The 22,416-nt window shown below is 44.8% G+C and overlaps 1 protein-coding gene across 2 annotated transcripts in view; it reads right to left on the bottom strand.

The window, feature by feature from the left end:
- The window catches only part of LOC132891681 (MOB-like protein phocein), a 34,320-nt gene that overhangs the window by 6,171 nt on the left and 5,733 nt on the right, over window positions 1–22,416 (bottom strand). The window contains exons 1-2 of one of the 2 annotated variants that reach the window (XM_060929493.1): window positions 15,300–15,393; window positions 9,877–9,939 (exon numbers count right to left, since the gene is read on the bottom strand). In XM_060929493.1, the coding sequence (XP_060785476.1) occupies window positions 9,877–9,939; window positions 15,300–15,359 (123 nt within the window). In that variant the 5' untranslated portion in view covers window positions 15,360–15,393. Of the gene's footprint in view, window positions 1–9,876; window positions 9,940–15,299; window positions 15,394–22,416 lie in introns of those variants that run through there. The other variant, XM_060929496.1, reaches the window with a different exon arrangement.

Raw genomic sequence — 22,416 nt, forward strand, 5'->3', positions numbered from 1 at the left:
GGGTCCAGTGCCATCACCCGGCATCGCTGGATCAGGCCATCGAGCTAGCGGAGGACCATATGGCGTCCGTTCCGATGGCAGGACAGCATGTCTCCCCTCTCTCTCCCCCCCCCCCCCCCCCCTTCTGTTCCTCGTCCTCACCCCATTCCCCCACCACGGAGGCGGGGGCCGGCTCCACCCCAGCCGGCCCGCCGCACCCACGGTGTCCTACCGTTTCCTACTTCCGTGTCTGTGTCCCCCCCCCCCAAGTGAGTGATCTCCGGAACACCGGTGCAGAGAGCGAGCCTGGACCGGTATGCTGGCGCTGCGGGGAACCTCCAGCATCAGTGCTTGGAGGTGGGCGCGGTGGTCCAGATCCCCGACGCGCCAGGGACCGCCCTTGATCAGGCCGAAGCATATCGCATACTGGTGAGTATTCAAGGGGATACGCATCAGGCTTTGGTGGACTCCGGCTGTAATCAGACCTCAATCCACCAAAGCCTGGTGCAAGACGAGACATTGGGGAGAGCACAATTGGTGAAGGTGTTGTGTGTGCACGGGGATGTTCACAACTATCCTTTAGTGTCGGTCCACATTCTATTTCGAGGGGAGAAATTTAGAGTACAGGCAGCAGTTAATCCTCGCCTTACCCACGTGATAATTTTGGGGACTGATTGGCCGGGATTCAGGGAATTAATGACATTTAGCGAAGAGTGGGGCCTGCCATAATTTGGCGGGGGGAGGTCCCAGTGTGGCTTTGGCGGGAGCAGCTGTCACAGAGCCATCCACGTCATCGCCGCGTCAGAGTGAGGAGTAGCAGGCTCCTCCTCCCTCTCTCGGGGAATCCCTCGCAGATTTCCCGTTAGAGCAGTCGCGAAACGAGACTGCGGCATGCGTTTGACCAAGTAAGAGCAATCGATTTTCAAACGCTCCAGCCAAACACCACCCCGTCCTTCCCCTATTTCTCCATTTTTAAAGATGGATTATACTGAGTGACACAGGACACTCAGACTAAGGAGCCGATAACACAACTTTTGATCCCAAAGAGCCATCGGGAATCTATATTCCAGGCGGCTCACTTCAATCCCATGGCCAGACACTTAGGGCAGGATAAGACACTAGCCCGAATAATGGCCCGGTTCTATTGGCCAGGGATTCGCAGTGATGTCCATAGGTGGTGTACGGCGTGCCACGAATGCCAGTTAGTAAATCCAGTGGCCATTCCAAAAGCGCCTTTGCGCCCTCTGCCATTAATCGAGACCCCGTTCGAAAGAATTGGGATGGATCTTGTCGGGCCATTAGATCGGTCAACACGAGGATATTGCTTTATTTTAGTTCTGGTGGACTATGCAAAGCGATATCCGGAAGCAGTGCCTCTTCGCAATATCTCAGCACATAGTATTGCGGAAGCACTCTTCATCTCCTGAGTCGGAATCCCCAGAGATTCTGACTGATCAAGGCACTATGTTTGTCACGCACACTGCACGAACTGTATGGGTTACTGGGAATTAAGCCTATCTGCACCAGCGTTTATCACCCACAAACGGATGGCTTAGTCGAACAGTTCAACTGCACCCTCAAAAACATAATTAAAAAATTTGTAAGCGAGGACGCACGCAACTGGGATAAATGGCTCGAGCCCCTGTTATTCGCAGTGCGAGAAGTCCCACAAGCCTCCACGGGGTTCTCCCCGTTCAAATTATTATATGGGCATAAGCCACGTGGCATTCTAGATGTGCTGCATGAAAATTGGGAGGAGGGGCCTTCAACAAGTAAAAATGAAATTCAGTACGTTATCGACCTACGCGCCAAACTCCACACCCTCGCGCACTTAACCCAGGAGAATCTGCAGCAGGCCCAAGAACGTCAAGTCCGTCTGTACGACAGGGGCACGCGCCTTAGGGAATTCACACTGGGAGATAAAGTACTCGTGTTGTTGCCCACGTCAAGCTTCAAATTAATCGGCAGGTGGCAAGGACCCTTTGAGGTCACACAGCGAGTTGGGGACGTTGACTATGGGGTGAGGTGAACGGACAGGGGTGGGGCATTACAGATTTACCACCTCAATCTGTTAAAACTTTGGAACGAGGAGGTCCCCGTGGTGTTGGTGGTTCCAGAGAAGGCGGAGCTGGGGCCGAAGGTTCAAAAGGGAAAATTGACATCGCCCACCGCTCTGGTCCCCTGTGGAGACCACCTCTCCCCGACCCAGCTCACGGAGGTAGCCCAGTTGCAAACAGAATTTTCTGATGTGTTCTCGCCCCTACCCGGCCGCACCCACCTCATAGAACACCACATTGAGACGCCCCCGGGGGTAGTAGCATGCAGCCGCCCTTACAGACTGCCCGAACGCAAGAAAAAGGTGGTTCAGGAAGAACTCGAGGCCATGCTCGAAATGGGCATCGTCGAGGAGTCCCACAGTGACTGGAGCAGCCCGGTGGTCTTGGTTCCCAAGGCTGACGGGTCGGTCCGGTTCTGTGTGAACTATAGAAAAGTCAACGCAGTATCTGAGTTTAATGCGTACCCAATGCCTCGTATTGACGAGTTGCTCGATCGACTAGGCATGGCTCGCTTTTATGCGACACTGGATTTGACAAAGGGATATTGGCAGATCCCCTTGACTCCGCTATCCCGAGAGAAAACGGCCTTTTCCGCACCGTTTGGCTTACACCAGTTCATCACACTTCCTTTTGGGCTGTTTGGGGCACCTGCTATGTTCCAGTGGCTTATGGATAGGGTCCTCCGCCCCCACGCCACCTATGTGGCTGCATACCTGGACGACATTATAGTAATGACTGGCCGCGGCACCTAGAACACCTAAGGGCCGTCCTTGGGTCGCTGAGGCGAGCGGGGCTCACAGCCAACCCGAAGAAGTGTGCGATTGGGCGGGTGGAAGTACGGTATCTGGGCTTCCACTTGGGCAATGGGCAGGTGCGTCCCCAAATCAATAAGACAGCAGTGATTGCGGCCTGCTCGAGGCCCAAGACCAAAAAGGGGGCGAGACAGTTCCTGGGGCGGGCTGGCTACTATCGTAGGTTTATACCTAATTATTCGGATGTCACCAGCCCGCTGACTGATCTCACTAAAAAAGGGGGCACCAGATCCGGTCCAGTGGACGGAGCAATGCGAGCAGGCTTTCTCTAAGGTAAAGGCTGCACTGTGTGAGGGGCCACTATTACACTCCCCTGACTTTTCTCTCCCCTTTGTTTTGCAGACAGATGCATCGGACAGAGGGCTGTTCTGTCCCAGGAGGGGGAGGACCGTCCAGTGCTGTACATCAGCCGCAAGCTGTCGGTGCACGAGGGCAGGTACAGCACCATAGAGAAGGAATGCCTTGCCATCAAGTGGGCGGTCCTCGCCCTCCACCACTACCTGCTGGGGCACCCTTTCACCCTCTGGTCGGACCACGCGCCCCTGCAGTAGCTCCACCGCATGAAGGATGCCAATGCGCGGATCACCCGTTGATATCTGGCACTCCAGCCATTTAAGTTCGAGGTGGTCCACAGGCCGGGGGCGCAGATGGTCGTGGTGGATTTCCTCTCCCGTCGGGGGGGTCGGCTGCAGGCCGGACGGCTCCCCGGCCTGAGTCGGGCGGTGGGGGCATGTGGCAGTGGGGGCATGGTCAAGCGTCGGTCTGTGAATGGAGGATGGAGTCAGGGAAGGTAAGTGGCAGAATCACTGCACCTGACAGGAATTAACGTGTTTGTGTGTCTTCCCCAGTGACCGCGCCCTATAAGAGGAGAGCAGAGGAAGGGAGCTCTCCTGACCAGAACACGTGTGTGTGTGTGTGTGTGAGTGTGAGTGAACGTATAAAAGCTAAAAAGTGGAAAATAGAGTTATTGAGAACTCAGTTCTGACCTGCCGTGCTTCTGTGCTCCACCCACCTGGTATAATACTACAGATTATATTAAAGGTCATGGGATGTTTAGTTTCTGTTATTTCCTTTATAACAGTTATAAACGGCTGTTCGCTCACTTTTTCTCTTGAAATTAATAAGAGAAAAAAATGCTGCACTTTGTAGAGAAATTGCTCCCATGACTGAAAACATTAAAAAAAAAAAGCAACAGGTTTACCCCGGACTATTAGCAAACGACGACATTGTAGACTCCTTCCTGAAATATTGTGTCCCCACAGAAAGTGTCACCATAATCAATCGTTTTTGCTTTTCTTTGTTGAGATTTTTTTTAAAGACCTGTTTATTATTAGGCCCAGATTATGAATGCCATTCCCTGTTACAATAAAAACCAATAACATTACACCGCAAGTACATTTATAGAAACATATCTTTCATGTTACAGCCAGAACTACTGTCCAAGTCATGCCGGTATATAAAATTAATCCACACCTTCTAACGCCAAGGTTTTCCAACTGGGATCCAGGGACACCCAGGAGTCCAGGAAGTCCAAGGTTTGCTAGCTGGCTAGTTAGTTAATTATCTATCGACTGATAGATTTTGTTGCAGGGGTGTAAACTACAACTCACATTATCAAAAAAATTATATTTAGGGGTCCAAGCACAAAAGTCAAATCAGGCCTTAAGTTCTACACCAATATGTTGTGGGTCCCCAAACTGTTGCCACAAAGTAGGAAGCACATAATTGTACAGGATGTCTTTGTATGGTGTAACATTACAATTTCCCTTCATTAGAAATAAGAGGCCCAAACATATGCCAGCATGACAATGCTCCTCTGCACAAAGCAAGCTCCAGGAAGACATGATTTGCCAAGCCTGGAGTCGAAGAACCTGAGAGTCCTGACCTCCACCCTACTGAACACCTTTGGATGAACTGGAAAGCTGACTGCACCGCCGACCTCCTCACCCAACATCACTACCTGAACTCACTAATACTCTTGTGGCTGAATGAACAAATCCCCACAGCCATGTTCCAAAATCTAGTGGAACGCCTTCCCGGAAGAGTGGAGGTTAATAATAACAGCAAATGGGGACTAAACCTGGAATTATATGTTCAAAAAGCACATACGGGTGTGATCAGGTGTCCACAACTTTTTCGTAGTATAGTGTACATCCCTCACTTACAGTGCTCAGCGTAAATGAGTACACCCCCTTTTGAAAAGTAACATTTTAAACAATATCTCAATGAACACAAAATTTCCAAAATGTTGAAAAGAAAGTTTAATATAACATCTGTTTAACTTATAACGTGAAAGTAAGGTTAATAATATAAACTTGGATTACACATTTTTCAGTTTTACTCAAATTAGGGTGGTGCAAAAATGAGTACACCCCACAACAAAAACTACTCCATCTAGTACTTTGTATGGCCTCCATGATTTTTAATGGCCGCACCAAGTCTTCTAGGCATGGAATGAACAAGTTGGTGACATTTTGCAACATCAATCTTTTTCCATTCTTCAACAATTACCTCTTTTAGTGACTGGATGCTGGATGGAGAGTGATGCTCAACTTGTCTCTTCAGAATTCCCCATAGGTGTTCGATTGGGTTCAGATCAGGAGACATACTTGGCCACTGAATCACTTTCACCCTGTTCTTCTTCAGAAATCCAACAGTGGCCTTAGATGTGTGTTTAGGATCATTGTCGTGTTGGAAAAGTGCACGACGGCCAAGGGCACGGAGTGATGGTAGCATCTTCTCTTTCAGTATAGAGCAGGGGTGGGCAAATTTTTTGGCTCAGGAGCCACATTGACTTTTGAAATTTGCCAGGCGGGCCGGGCCAACACCAAATTCATACATATCGTACATAAACCGGAAAACCTTTAGTGTTATTGTAAGGCCTTCACTGACAGAGACCCAAATGCAGATCAGATTGACATTTATTTTAGTTCTCAGTCAACAAAGGCAGAGCAGAAAAATGCTTGCAGTTCAATAGATTGGCACTGGATCCATCCAGAAAAGTAATACACACATGTGACAGTAAGAAAAGTAGCACACTTAATTCTTAAATTACATCTTTGAGCTGCCAGGATGAGTAGGATGCCAGTGTATTTGTATATTTGTATCATTTTATACATGCAACTAAATTGCATATCATTAAATTGAACTAAATTACATATCAGTACATATCATTTTTGTACATTTCACTGAACTTGTAGATTTACACCTGAGTGTATATATATATATATTTTTTTTAACCATCCACTTCCAGCCTGCCAGTACAACCAACCACCATTAGTAGGAGAGGTACCACACCATTCCAAAATGTTTGCAGTTCAACAGTTTGGGTACCACACCATGCAAACATGTTTGCAGTTCAGTGGTTTGGCACTGGATCCATCCAGCCCACAAAATCAAACAAAACGGCTCAAGAAAGCAAAAAAACTCCAAACTGGTTTTCAGGTTCAAAGTCACTCACTGAAATATTTCCAGTCCTCAAAAAATCAAAACACAGGTTCCAAACAGGTTTTCATATTCCAAAAGGCCACTCATAGATCAGAATAACCTCCACAGGCAAAAGTCCAGGAACAGATATAAGCAGAAGCAAGGTCAGCTGCTCATAATACACCTATAATAGCAGACAGGGACATAAATGAGGGGCGGAGCAGACACCCAAAAGCACATGGTACTTAAAAACAAACACCAGCACTACAGCAGCCACCCACGACAACCAAAATTACTAAGAGTTATACTTTTTATATTATTATGTCTGTAAACATGTGACTACCATCTTATTACAGCTCCAACATAGTTTTAAAAGGAGAGTGTTAATACTCACATTCACTCAGCAACCGCTCAGCTGTATTCGTCCGTGCTTGCGCTGACTGGTTGTTAGCATAATTAGCATGCTTGGAGGAAAAGTGCCGTTTGATGTTATATTCCTTTAAAACTGCAACAGTTTCTTTGCAAATAAGGCATACAGCCTTTGATCGGACTTCAGCAAAAAAATATTTAGTTATCCATTATTTATTGAACACCCTGCACTCACTGTCCACTTTTCTTTTTTTAGGACCACTCATTGTAAAGTTTTATCCTGTGTTCTCGAGATCATCAGTGGCATGGGCGCCAGAATGACTTCCATGGCACGCGCTGCACCACTCTGCAAATGTAATCTCGCGTGAATACGACTGACTGGAAAGACGGATCTCTAGAACACCTGTCTACGTGATAACACTGACGCTTATAGTTTATAGATCTGCTCAATCGTGTTTATATGATTGTCTTCCGCGGGCTGGATTAAAAACGCCAACGGGCCGGATGTGGCCCGCGGGCCGTAGTTTGCCCACCTCTGGTATAGAGCAATATGTCTGTGAATTCATGATGCCATCAGTGAAATGCAGCTCTCCGACACCAGCAGCACTCATGCAGCCCCACATAAGTACACTGCCACCACCATGTTTCACTGTAGGCGCCATGCATTTTTCTTTGTATTCCTCACCTTTGCGACGCCATACAGTTTTGAAGCCATCAGTTCCAAAAACATTTATCATGGTCTCATCACTCCAGAGTATAGAGTCCCAGTAGACTTCATATTTGTCAGCACAGGCCCTGGCAAACTCTAGGCGGGCTTTTTTCGTGGACGGCATCCATGCATGCCATTCCTCTGCAGTGTACGCCGTATTGTGTCACGGGAAATAGTCACGCCAGTTTGGCTTTCTACAACCCCAATTCCAAAAAAGTTGGGACAAAGTACAAATTGTAAATAAAAACGGAATGCAATGATGTGGAAGTTTCAAAATTCCATATTTTATTCAGAATAGAACATAGATGGCATATCAAATGTTTAAACTGAGAAAATGTATCATTTAAAGAGAAAAATTAGGTGATTTTTAAATTTCATGACAACACATCTCAAAGTTGGGACAAGGCCATGTTTACCACTGTGAGACATCCCCTTTTCTCTTTACAACAGTCTGTAAACGTCTGGGGACTGAGGAGACAAGTTGCTCAAGTTTAGGGATAGGAATGTTAACCCATTCTTGTCTAATGTAGGATTCTAGTTGCTCAGCTGTCTTAGGTCTTTTTTGTCGTATCTTCCATTTTATGATGCGCCAAATGTTTTCTATGGGTGAAAGATCTGGACTGCAGGCTGGCCAGTTCAGTACCCGGACCCTTCTTCTACGCAGCCATGATGCTGTAATTGATGCAGTATGTGGTTTGGCATTGTCATGTTGGAAAATGCAAGGTCTTCCCTGAAAGAGACGTCGTCTGGATGGGAGCATATGTTGCTCTAGAACCTGGATATACCTTTCAGCATTGATGGTGTCTTTCCAGATGTGTAAGCTGCCCATGCCACACGCACTAATGCAACCCCATACCATCAGAGATGCAGGCTTCTGAACTGAGCGCTGATAACAACTTGGGTCGTCCTTCTCCTCTTTAGTCCGAATGACACGGCGTCCCTGATTTCCATAAAGAACTTCAAATTTTGATTCGTCTGACCACAGAACAGTTTTCCACTTTCCCACAGTCCATTTTAAATGAGCCTTGGCCCAGAGAAGACATCTGCGCTTCTGGATCATGTTTAGATACAGCTTCTTCTTTGATCTATAGAGTTTTAGCTGGCAACGACGGATGGCACGGTGAATTGTGTTCACAGATAATGTTCTCTGGAAATATTCCTGAGCTCATTTTGTGATTTCCAATACAGAATCATGCCTGTATGTGATGCAGTGCCGTCTAAGGACCCGAAGATCACGGGCACCCAGTATGGTTTTCCGGCCTTGACCCTTACGCACAGAGATTCTTCCAGATTCTCTGAATCTTTTGATGATATTATGCACTGTAGATGATGATATGTTCAAACTCTTTGCAATTTTACACTGTCGAACTCCTTTCTGATATTGCTCCACTATTTGTCGGCGCAGAATTAGGGGGATTGGTGATCCTCTTCCCATCTTTACTTCTGAGAGCTGCTGCCACTCCAAGATGCTCTTTTTATACCCAGTCATGTTAATGACCTATTGCCAATTGACCTAATGAGTTGCAATTTGGTCCTCCAGCTGTTTCTTTTTTGTACCTTTATCTTTTCCAGCCTCTTATTGGCCCTGTCCCAACTTTTTTGAGATGTGTTGCTGTCATGAAATTTCAAATGAGCCAATATTTGGCATAAAATTTCAAAACGTCTCACTTTCGACATTTGATATGTTGTCTATGTTCTATTGTGAATACAATATCAGTTTTTGAGATTTGTAAATTATTGCATTCTGTTTTTATTTACAATTTGTACTTTGTCCCAACTTTTTTGGAATCGGGGTTGTATTTGTTTAGATAACTGCAGTGAACTTGCATGCCGATTTTCTTCAACCCTTCTAATCAGAAGACGCTCCTGTCGAGGTGTTAACTTCCATGGACGACCTGGACGTCTCTGTGAGATGGCTGCAGTTCCATCTTTCTTAAATTTTTGTACCACTTTTGCTACAGTATTCTGACTGATAAGTAAAGCTTTGCTGATCTTCTTGTAGCCTTCACCTTTGTGGTGTAAAGAAATTTATTTTCTTTCGGCAATTCTGAAGAGACAAGTTGAGCATCACTCTCCATCCAGCATCCAGTCACTAAAAGAGGTCATTGTTGAAGAATGGAAAAAGATCGATATTGCAAAATGTCGCCAACTTGTTCATTCCATGCCTAGAAGACTTGGTGCTGTCATTAAAAATCATGGAGGCCATACAAAGTACTGGATGTAGTAGTTTTTGTTGTGGGGTGTACTCATTTTTGCACCACCCTAATTTGAGTAAAACTGAAAAATGTGTAATCTAAGTTATATTATTAACCTTACTTTCACGTTATAAGTTAAATAGATGTTATATTAAACTTTGTCTTTTCAACATTTTGGAAATTGTTTTAGTTCATTGAGATATTGTTTAAAATGTTGCTTTTCAAAGGGGGTGCACTCATTTACGCTGAGCACTGTATAAGCAAGTCTGCACCATAAGTGAAGTTCTATAAACGTAGACGTTAAATGTTTAGTGTTGAGCAGCTCCCACCTGTTGCACTGCCAGCGTGCTGTCCATCTCCTCAAAAGATTCATCAGGCCAACTGTAGAAGTCCTGTCAAAGTGGAGAAAACTCTAAGATTACATGCTCCAGAGTGAACAAGAAACGTACTTGGAAGAAATCTGAAGGGTGGTGATATATTAAGACATAATTAAAAGCAAATCATGTAATAACTGAGGACACATTTTAATGTAAAGCCATGGCTTAAAGGTTAGAGAAGCAGTTTTGGGACCAAAAGGTCATGGGCTCAAGTCCCTGGACCAGCCTTACTCCCAAATGTTCTCCAGGCTGCTCTGGATAACCAACCAATACGCCTTTGACCCAATACGGGTAAACACAAATTCCAAGAGGAATGTCAAGAGATGTGGTAAATAGATATGTAATTGTGATAAAAGTCAGTTGATCTATCAGTGATAGACAATTCATTAAATAATTCACTTGATGTCCTTTCCTATCAAAACACTCTTCTTGTGATGCTTGACTTCTTTTGTATCTTCCTTCCTGTCGATGTCTATCTTTTTGGATATGTTGCACATGCACTTCCGCCATTCTGGCCTCTTAGACCCCGTCCACACGTAGCCGGGTATCTGCTAAATCGAAGATATTTTTCTACGTTTTGGCCTGTCATCCACATGAAAACACATCAAAAACGAATATTTAAAAAAACTCCGGGCAAAGTGAAGATTTTTGAAAACTCCGTGTATTCCTTTTCGTGTAGACAGAGATAACCGGAGTTTTGCGTTTTAGAACGTCACAATCTGCGCCAAAAAAATGACAACAAATCTGCCCTGACGTCAAACGTGCGACCTTTGTTTACTGCAGAAGCCAGATTAAGCATGGACTTAAGCTAGCCGCACACCACGGCGATCCACGCGGTACCGAACCGACCCATTTCAGAGCCGACTCCCGACTGTTGACGAGTGCAGTCGCGATTGAAGCGACACGTGACAACTTAATAGCTTTGTGATTGGCTATTGGATATAGTTACTGTTAAATCCAACACTTGAAGATGCTACAGGCTGAATTACAAATGACACAACACGGAATATGTAGCGCACTATCTAGGCTGCATGAGCTATTATTCCCAACCTTAAATAGTGCACTTATATAGGGGAGTTAAAGCGATTTGGAATTCAGCCACACAACTTGAGCAGAGTGGCTTTCCAGCCCACTGTGTCTATGGATAAAGCTTCAGTCTATGGAATTACAGTATATACCTGCATTAGGTGCTACCAACACGTATTTCTCGCGCTAGAAATTGTGTTTAATGATGTCACGTGTTATATGTGAAAGATATGATTGGCTATTGCTAGCGACTCTCGCCGATCAGTCTGGCTCCCGATTAGTTTTTCGAATCGGCTGTGAGACGAGTCGGTACCATCGAAAACTAGTCTTTACGCCTGACTCGCGACTTCAGTTGGCTCGGTACGCTGAAAATCGGCGTAGTGTGCAGCTAGCTAAAGAGTAATGGATCGGAGTAGTGCCTTGAAAGCGTTAATTATTGTGCAGGTGCTATTTACATGTTTAATTTTAGAAGCCCAACTACTGCTCCAAGAGCACAGGCGATGTGATTAGGGGGTAGGATTTGGGGAAATAGCCATCTACAGGTTGGGAATGCTTATGAATGTGATTGAAAACGCAGATGTTCGGTTATGTGTGGAAGGGATTTTTTTCGAAGACGAGGTGGTGTGGATAAAACATTTTTATAAACGGAGGGGGGGAAAATGTTCGGTTTTAAAAATACCCGGCTACGTGTGTACATGGCATTAGTTACAGTATCCTTCCATGTGTGCAGTGTGTCACCACGTCTCAGGATATCCTTGATAGTATCTCTGTACCAAAGAAAAGGGCGACTGATCTTTCTGGAACCTTCCGCAAGTTCACAAGAGAGTAGTGCTTTGACTGACCAGTCATCCAGCAGGCATGCAACATGTCCCACCCAACACACTTTGTTCCTGATTAGTACGGCTTCAATCTTAGCACGCTCTAGAACTTCATCATTTTGTGATGTAGTCATCCCATTTAATCTTGAGAATGGATCTAAGATGTCGTTGCTGGATAGTTCTTAGACTTTTGACTTGATGGTATAAAGTCCAGCTCTCACTTCCGTACATCAATACTGGAATAACACACTGGTTATACACTTCAAGTTTGGTTTCTTTTGTCAGTTCCCTACAGTTGAACACTCTGTCCCTGAGCTCTGGATAAGATCCATCCATCCATACATCCATTACCTGTAACCGCTTATCCTGCACAGGGTCGCAGGCAAGCTGGAGCCTATCCCAGCTGACTATGGGTGAGAGGCAGGGTACACCCTGGACAAGTCGCCAGGTCATCGCAGTGCTGACACAGAGACAAACAACCATTCACACTCACACCTACAGTCAATTTAGAGCCACCAATTAACCTAACCTGCATGTCTTTGGACTGTGGGGGAAACCGGAGCATCTGGAGGAAACCCACGCAGACACGGGGAGAACATGCAAACTCCACACAAAAAGGCCCTTGTTGGACGCTGGGCTCGAACCCAGGACCTTCTTGCTGTGAACCAACAGTGCTAACCGTGCTGCCCTGCTTTGGATAAACATGTCTGCTAAATGCCCATAACGTAATGTAACGTAGGGCGGCACGGTGGTGTAAGTCGTTAGCATGGTCACCTCACAGCAAGAAGGCTGACAGGGGCCTTTCTGTGTGGAGTTTGCATGTTCTCCCCGTGTCTGTGTGGGTTTCCTCCGGGTACTCCGGTTTCCCCCACAGTCCAAAGACATGCAGTTAGGTTAATATGGGCTGAGGTGGCCTTGAGCGAGGCATCTAACTCCCAACTGCTCCCCGGTCGCTGTTAGTGGCTGCCCACTGCTCTGGGTATGTGTGTTTTCACTGCTTCAGACGGGTTAAATGCAGAGAGGAATTTCACAAGTGTGTGATGAATAAAGTTGTTCTTTCTTTCTTAAGCCAGTATCTCGCTGGGCTGCGACACCCTGCGACTAGTTGGAGACACAACAATTGCGATAAAATATGCGAATTAGCAACAATTTTCACTTGGAATCACACTGAATTGATATTTGCATATTTTATCACAATTGTTGTGTCTCCAACTAGTCGCAGGCTGTCGCAGCCTAGTGAGATACACTCGCACTTCCTGTCTCACGGAAACCGACTTGAGAAGGGGTCGTAACGGCTTTGCGACACCAGCGACGCGTTTGTGGCTATTTCAAGAGAAAGTTTGTCGCACAAGTTTTTTGAACATGTTCAAGATTTCAGCGATGAAGGAGCGACACTTTGCGACTCATGCGAGGAAATTGAGAAGCCCCGCGAATGTTTCAAGACACTTTTGAAACTCTCTCGCGAATGATGTTCGTAATTTGTCACAGCCCAGTGAGATACTGGCTTTAAAGTGCATATCCTGGACCAATTTAGGTTTTCTTTTATATGAAAGTATGTCCCTTTGCACACTCATCCAGAAGGGTAATTTTGCACAAGGCCATCTGTCTACAGCAGAAAAAAATAAATTAACAAAACGCATCTGGAAAAATCCCAAGGGAGTCTGGAGCCAGATTCGTAACATCACCTGTGGAAGCGCCAGCAGGCTGCGAGAGCTTTGCACGGTTTCAGTGCACAGCCTGTGTAGACCACAATTGTCACCTGAGCACAACGTTACTTCACCTTTGGATGAAGAATATAATGAGATGTCAGAATTGGGGCTTCATCTGTTTGGATTTGATGATGATTCAAGTAATGAAGACGACGGAGACAACACCGGGGATGTAAATAATACGGTCATTTTCTCATAAACCAGCACTGACGTAGGATTCAGAAGGAGGCGTCCCGCGCGTGATGTCATGAAAATCAATGTTTGGCAGGAAATCCAAATGCCAAGTTTTTTCAGAGGCGGACCAATTCGCCTCAAATGGCCTGATTTCAACTGAATTTTTCTGGTATTGCGCAAGGTAAAAAAAAAATTGCACAAAATGAGACAGATATTTGACCAAAGTTTAATATAAAATAGGAGAATTACATTGATCTTACTCCTGAATTTACCCGTGATATGCACTTTAATGAGTACGTCTTAGTCTGTGACCAATGAGATATCTGTCAGGGCCTAATGGTCAGAGGAGGGGTAACAGGAGGACAGAGGGCGGGAAGGAGCAGTAGCCTAGCCTAACAATAAGCAATACTGGACAATGTGCAATATGGGACGGCCTTGGGCTGAGGTGTCTTTGAGCGAGGCACCGAACTCTCGACTGCTTCCCGGGTGCTGTTAGCATGGCTGCCCACTGCTCTGGGTATGTGTGTGTGTTCACTGCTTCAGATGGGTTAAATGCAGAAATTTCACAAGTGTGTGATGAATAAAGTTGTGCTTTCTTTCTTTCAATATCTCTCCTGCTGGCCCCTTCCTCTCTTCCCCATATCTTCTCATCTCATCTCATCATCTCTAGCCGCTTTATCCTGTTCTACAGGGTCGCAGGCAAGCTGGAGCCTATCCCAGCTGACTACGGGCGAAAGGCGGGGTACACCCTGGACAAGTCGCCAGGTCATCACAGGGCTGACACATGGACACAGACAACCATTCACACCTACGGTCAATTTAGAGTCACCAGTTAACCTAACCTGCATGTCTTTGGGGGAAACCGGAGCACTCGGAGGAAACCCACGGGGAGAACATGCAAACTCCACACAGAAAGGCCCTTGCCGGCCACGGGGCTCGAACCCAGACCTTCTTGCTGTGAGACGACAGCGCTAACCAGTACACCACCGTGCTGCCCTCCCCATATCTTATTCTTTTTATATGTAAATATTTTATTTTATTTATCTAGAAGTTTTTTCTCTATTTTCTATTTATCCTGTAATGATGCTGCTGGAATCTTAATTTCCCTAAGGGACCCTGCCCAAAGGGATCAATAAAGTTCTATCTAATCTAAGCAGCTTTGGGACCAAAAGGCTACTGGTTCGATTCCCTAGACCAGTAAGAATGGCTGAAGTGGCCTTGAGCAAGACACCCCACCTCAACTGCCCCCCAGGCTGCTCTGGGTCTGTTGTACGTCACTCCGGATAGATAGAGCGTCTGCTAAATGCCATTAATGTAATGTTTGTCTGTTTATTTACAGTTAGTATTCAGCTAACTGGCTACCGCAAAAAATTAATAAAAAAAAGTGTTGAATCTGATGAAATAAAGAGAACTGACTCGTCACTCTGAGAGCCCGGTTGGGAAAGGGAGTGGGGGAAGCCCCTGAGTTCAGCGTCCACTGCCAGGGATTCGAACAAACCCACTCATTAGCCTGCTAACGCTAGCGAGCCCGTGTTTCAGGCTCTCAGACAAGCCACCCATGACTCTGCCTTCAGTAAGGTCAAATTACATGAATATTCTCTTGGTTAAATAGTTAATCTAAATGAAGCGCCGGCCGGAAGTGGTGTACCTTCGCCTTGGTGCCCGGTCTGTTCCTCCTCAGAACGGTTGTCCCCTCCGCCATGACCATCTCGACCGACTTAATGGCGTGTGTGCGCCTCTAGCGATCGGCCCTGGTACTACCAGCGCTCAGCAGCTCCCACTCGAAGTGATTTGGCGTCTCATAAGTATTGGAACTGCTAGTTCTCATATTGTGACCGGGCACACACATTAAATACAAGTTTCTCATCTCACTATCTGTAGCCGCTTTATCCTGTTCTACAGGGTCGCAGGCAAGCTGGAGCCTATCCCAGCTGACTACAGGCGAAAGGCGGGGCCTTTCGCCTGTACAAGGCCCTGAACAAGTCGCCAGGTCATCACAGGGCTGACACATAGACACAGACAACCATTCACACTCACATTCACACCTACGCTCAATTTAGAGTCACCAGTTAACCTAACCTGCATGTCTTTGGACTGTGGGGGAAACCGGAGCACCCGGAGGAAACCCACGCGGACACGGGGAGAACATGCAAACTCCACACAGAAAGGCCCTCGCCGGACACGGGGCTCGAACCCGGACCTTCTTGCTGTGAGGCGACAGCGCTAACCACTACACCACCGTGCCGCCCAATGCGAGTTTCTTTTTTCCAAAATTAAATTTTTATTTCTTTTCCAATAATAAACCTATAAATGTCATCATAAAATTCTTTATGTAGCAGTAAATTTTTAATATTAATTCTAATTGTTTATTTCTCTTTTTTTATCATGAAAGTTTGGATATTTGATGCAATCTAGAAGCAAATGTATGACATTTTCTTTTACACCACAAGTTGTGCATTGATTGGAGGGTTTTTTTTAAAGAAAAAAAAGAAATAGTGTATCATTAAGTAGACATTTTCCAAATCTAAGTCTTGTAATTATCCTTTGTTTGTTTCTGTTTTTGTCAGTATGTGTGGTAATATTTGGTTCTAGTTGGTAGAAGGATCTACCACTTTGAGAGTTATCCCATCTGTCTTGCCATATTGTAAAAATAACATGTTTGATATGTTTTGTTATATCAGCAGTGGTAAAAGGGTAATGAATCTCATAATAGGTTTTATTTTTTTCGCAGTCCAGTTTCCATCAAATCCTGCATTCTGATTGGCTGGCAAGCGGGTCCGTATCCTACGGTATGGACCCCAGTTACGGACCCCGGTTATGGACCTCTGGCGACTCGCTCGTTCACAACAACAACAAACATAGTGGCAATTTTTGTCAACATTTATCTTTTTTATAAGATTTATTTATAAGATTATCAAAAATCTTATAAATTTTTGCCAGCATTTCTCAGGAGAATAGCATTAATTTTACAGCATGGATAGCGATAATGACAGTCTTCACAGCGAAAGCGAGTTTTACTACCCTGAGGAAGAAGAAATAAAAGAAAACATTTCAGGAGAAAGCTAAAAACCTGTAATTTGCTAACGCCGAGCAAAAACATGGCTGAATCCTGAATGACTCAATTTTGTATAAATAGGGGACTACATAGGCGGCAAAATTTAGTTTTTTTCCTGCCATGGAAGTGCACTTGTATACCGAGGAGGAAGCAATTTGCATTACAGCCGTGAACGAGGATTCAAAATGGCGGCTCGCCTCGCCTTGGCTCGGTTTTCCCTTTCGGGTGCTCTCGTTTTCTTTTAAAATTTGGTAAAGAAAAAAATAAATATATTATTTACCAGCTTAAGGTCGGTCCGCATGGTGAAATACCATGACCTCGGCCTTGAATACTGACCTCGGCCCAGAGGGCCTCGCTCAGTACTTTCAAGACCTCGGTCACGGTATTTCACGATACAGACCTCCCAGCTGGTAAATAACATATATATATTTACTGATCTTTTGGCCAATTTATCAGCCATTTCATTTCCTATAATAATACCCACATGAGCTGGAATCCAACAAAGAACAACCTCATCACCCATAAGTTTAAACTGATACATAAGATATCGGAAATCTAATAATTCTATATAATTATCTTCCTTTTGAATTTTTTGAAGGACAGACAAGGAGTCAGAAAATATCACACTTTGAGGGAGAGATTTATCAATGAGAAGTTCCAAATCTTTTGTAATTGCTATTAACTCAGCTCTAAAGATAGTACCGTTTGAGATTTTATAATCTTTTTGAATGTTTAGACTTGGAATTAGGGCGGCACGGTGGTGTAGTGGTTAGCGCTGTCGCCTCACAGCAAGAAGGTCCGGGTTCGAGCCCCGTGGCTGGCGAGGGCCTTTCTGTGTGGAGTTTGCATGTTCTCCCTGTGTCCACGTGGGTTTCCTCCGGGTGCTCCGGTTTCCCCCACAGTCCAAAGACATGCAGGTTAGGTTAATTGGTGACTCTAAATTGACCGTAGGTATGAATGTGAGTGTGAATGGTTGTCTGTGTCTATGTGTCAGCCCTGTGATGACCTGGCGACTTGTCCAGGGTGTACCCCGCCTTTCGCCCGTAGTCAGCTGGGATAGGCTCCAGCTTGCCTGCGACCCTGTAGAAGGATAAAGCGGCTAGAGATAATGAGATGAGATGAGAAGTCCTGTCAGCATGATGAGTCTCCACTTTGAATGGATGTGAGAGATGACATAGAATCAGAACAAATAACTGCTTTAGGGGGCCTAGCTTCTTCTATCCGCTGTAATGCAATAATAATGGCTGTCATTTCAGCTGCAAATATGGACAGATGATCTGACGTTCTCTTTTTAATGGAGATTTTGTAATCAGGGATATAAACTGCAATACCTGTTTTACCCTCTGAATCTTAAGATGCATCTGTATAAACCTGTGTTGTATTATAGTACCTGCTTCCTAAATATTGCTCTACGTTCTGATACGCTCCTCCAGACTTAGCTCTCTCTTTGGCTTCCATGATCACCGTAGGGGAGCAAAACAACCAAAGTGGAGTTGTTACCAGGGGCACAGACATGCTACAAATGATATCATCTATTCCCAATTGATTTGCTAATTTGTTACCGTCCCATCCAAAGCTACAAATCTGGGATCTACCATACTCCACTCATTGAGAACTTTTTTAGTAGGGTGTGATGCCTCATGTCCATTTAAATTAATCCAGTAAGCCATACTCAACTTAAGACGTCTGACGCTTAAGGGCATTTCTCCTGATTCTACTTGCAACGCTGGTATGGAAGAAGTTCTAAATGCGCCACAACATATCCTCAGACTTTTAGCCTGCATTCTATTGAGTTCATGAAGCAATGTCTTAGATGCTGAAAGATACACAATACAGCCATAATGTAAAACTGATCTTATCAGTGCAATATAAATTCTTTAAGGGACATCCCTGAGGCTCCCCAGTTGTACCCTGATAAACATTTCAAAACATTAATGCTAAACACAGCATTGCTCTGGACCTGGGGCTCAAACTCCCTGTAACATGGCGCCCACAATCGGTTTTACTGTTTTCTGAACATGAGAGAATGAAAAAGGCCACGTTTTCTGTATAATACTGTGGTATTTATGTACAGTAAACATATAATTAAGTTATTAATGAAAATATATTTCAAACTTGTGCACCAGATTCTTGTTTTGTATGTAGTACCATTTATTCTGCTACAGAAAAAAGAAATCACTGAAAGCCCAATAACATTTCCACGATATATTCCTGCCTGTAAACTAATGGATTACAGCTTGAAATTTCCTCGACACACCAATCAACTCAAAAATGTACAGTTGAAATGGGAAACATGCTTCAGTTACATTGTGCTCACTATCATTTCCAGGGGTGCCAATAATAATGGAACATGCTTTTTTTTTGTTGTTGTTGTTGTTGTTGTTGAAAATACAGTATTTATTTATTGATGAGGGATTTATCTTTTTACCTAAAAAATTTCATCCATCCATTATCTGTAGCCACTTATTCTGTTCTACAGAGTCGCAGGCAAGCTGGAGCCTATCTCAGCTGACTATGGGCGAGAGGCGGGGTACACCCTGGACAAGTCGCCAGGTCATCACAGGGCTGACACAGAGACAAACAAGCATATTCACTCACATTCACACCTACGGTCAATTTAGAGTCACCAGTTAACCTAACCTGCATGTCTTTAGACTGTGGGGGAAACCAGAGCACCTGGAGGAAACCCGCATGGGGAGAACATGCAAACTCCACACAGAAAGGCCCTCACCGGCCACTGGGCTCAAACCCAGGACCTTCTTGCTGTGAGGTGACAGTGCTAACCACTACACCACCATGCCACCTACCTAAAAAATCTTTTTACCTAAATTTGTTCCAATTAAAGGTTGGATTTTTCTCTTTTTTTTCAGTGTGAAATGAAGTGACTTCAACAAGTGGATTAAAAATAATAAATAAATAACTTTTTACAAACCTTTACAAGGGGTGCCAATAATTATGGAAGGCAATATATATATATATATATATATATATATATATATATATATATATACACACTGTATATATGTACCAGTCAGGCAGCACGGTGGTGTAGTGGTTAGTGCTGTCGCCTCACAGCAAGAAAGTCCGGGTTTGAGCCCCGCGCCCAGCGAGGGCCTTTCTGTGTGGAGTTTGCATGTTGTCCACGTGGGTTTCCTCCGGGTGCTCCGGTTTCCCCCACAGTCCAAAGACATGCAGGTTAGGTTAACTTGTGACTGACTGTGAAGATTCTCAGTCATCCAGGTCATAGAGAGTTTTGAGTCGCAGGGATGTAATTTGTGGTTGACGTTTGCGAATAGATCAGACGAATATATCTTTTCTCTGTTACAGCTTTTGTGCTATCATTTCTTTCTCTGTAAGATCAAAACATTAGGTGTGTAACTCCATACTCGCTACTGTGGAATCAAGCCCATGCATTCTAAGGCTAAGATAGCTAAGCACTAGCTAGAATGACTTAGTTATCTGTCCAGAAAAATTACGTCAAACATAGAACCTTGCTCTGTCTTGCAGTTGCACTCATTTTTCTTTTCTTTTTCTGCACTCATCCTTTTCTTTTCCGCTGGCGGGAGAGCAGAGTCTGCCATGTTTGCTGACTTGTTTTGGTTAAAAGTAGGTCAAATGCCCTATGGTGGTCACATGATATTGTTGCTCACTTGTTTCGGCGATCTCCGGAATCGTAAAGTGTGGGACACATTTTATCTGGGCAAAACATTTACACATAGGATATACGGTGTATGCAGCAGCGAAACATCTTGAAACTCCAACAGCAATAGAAATAGAACATTTTGCCCAGCATTCAACTTTGCAGTCAGCACCTTTAAAATACACTTCATGTCTTAAATTAATGATGGATGTCATTTCTCTTTACTTAGTTGAGCGGTTCTTGACATAATATGGATTACTACAGTTGTCAAATAGGGCTATTTACTGTATTATTATTTACTATTTACTGTTTCATCTTAAACGCAGGGCGGCACGGTGGTGTAGTGGTTAGCGCTGTCGCCTCACAGCAAGAAGGTCCTGGGTTCGAACCCCGGGTCCGGCGAGGGCCTTTCTGTGTGGAGTTTGCATGTTCTCCCCGTGTCCGCGTGGGTTTCCTCCGGGTGCTCCGGTTTCCCCCACAGTCCAAAGACATGCAGGTTAGGTTAACTGGTGACTCTAAATTGACCGTAGGTGTGAATGTGAGTGTGAATGGTTGTCTGTGTCTATGTGTCAGCCCTGTGATGACCTGGCGACTTGTCCAGGGTGTACCCCGCCTTTCGCCCGTAGTCAGCTGGGATAGGCTCCAGCTTGCCTGCGACCCTGTAGAAGGATAAAGCGGCTAGAGATAATGTGATGTGTGATGTGTGATCTTAAACGCATTAAGAAGGCAAGAAATTCCACTAGTTAACTTTTGACAAGGCACAACTGTTAACTGAAAAGTGTGTCCAAAGTTTAATAGGAACACCTGCCCTATTCCAGCACATCTTCTCATTCATGCAATTACCCAATCAGCCAATCATGTGGCAGCAGCACAATGCATAAAATCATGCAGCTACAGGTTAAGAGCTTCAGTTAATGTTCACGTCAAACATCAGAATCGGGAAAAGGTGTGATCTCTGTGGCATGGCTGTTGATGCCAGATAGGCTGTTTTAAGTCTTTCAAAAACTGCTGATTTGGGATTTTCACACACACCAGGCTCTTGAGTCATCACAATCTGAACCTGAATTTGCTTTTTTTTTTTAAAATGTGGAATTGTGATGTGATTGAAAATTTTCAGGGTGACTCGAGATTTTTTGAATATATTGGTTCTCAGTTCAACAATAAGAAAATCCATCCATCATCTGTAGCCGCTTATCCTGTTCTACAGGGTCGCAGGCAAGCTGGAGCCTATCCCAGCTGACTATGGGCGAGAGGCAGGGTACACCCTGGACAAGTCGCCAGGTCATCGCAGGGCTGACACAGAGACAACCAACCATTCACACTCACATTCACACCTATGGTCAATTTAGAACCACCAATTATCCTAACCTGCATGTCTTTGGAGAAACCGGAGCACCCGGAGGAAACCCACGCAGACACGGAGAGAACATGCAAACTCCACACAGAAAGGCCCTCGCCGGCCGCTCGGCTCGAACCCAGAACCTTCTTGCTGTGAAACGACAGTGCTAACCACTACACCACCGTGCTGCCCAATATGAAAATCAAGTCTTGAAATTTTAGGTTAAAAATTCAAGTAATAAAAGCTTCAAGTGAAAAAATGTAAGCAGTTGAAAATTCAGACCATCTGGGATACTCAATAAGAGCAAACAAACCAGACACTAATTGAACTCAGTACTGGCCTCATCACAACATGCCTCTGAGTTCATGGAGACACAATTTCTTATTCATGTTTTATGCAGATGCTTGGTACCTATGGTGGAGGAACAATCCAATGTTAATTTCAAGGAGTCAGCCCATGTTAATTCATAAAAAAAAATCAATATGCAGTAATCTAAAACAGTTGTGTATTATTGTTATACAATAGATTATCTTCCAGTTGTTTTTTTAAGAAGCCGCCGTCTTTATTTGTCACGTGCACACTCAAGCACAGTGAAATTCGTCCTCTGCATTTAACCCATCTGAAGCAGTGAATACACGCATGCACACACACATACCCAGAGCAGTGGGCAGCTATACTACAGTGCGCGAGGAGTAGTTGGGGGGTCGGTGCTTTGCTCAAGGGCACATATG

The sequence above is a fragment of the Neoarius graeffei genome, chromosome 9 (genome assembly GCF_027579695.1).
Source record: "Neoarius graeffei isolate fNeoGra1 chromosome 9, fNeoGra1.pri, whole genome shotgun sequence".
NCBI lineage: Eukaryota > Metazoa > Chordata > Actinopteri > Siluriformes > Ariidae > Neoarius > Neoarius graeffei.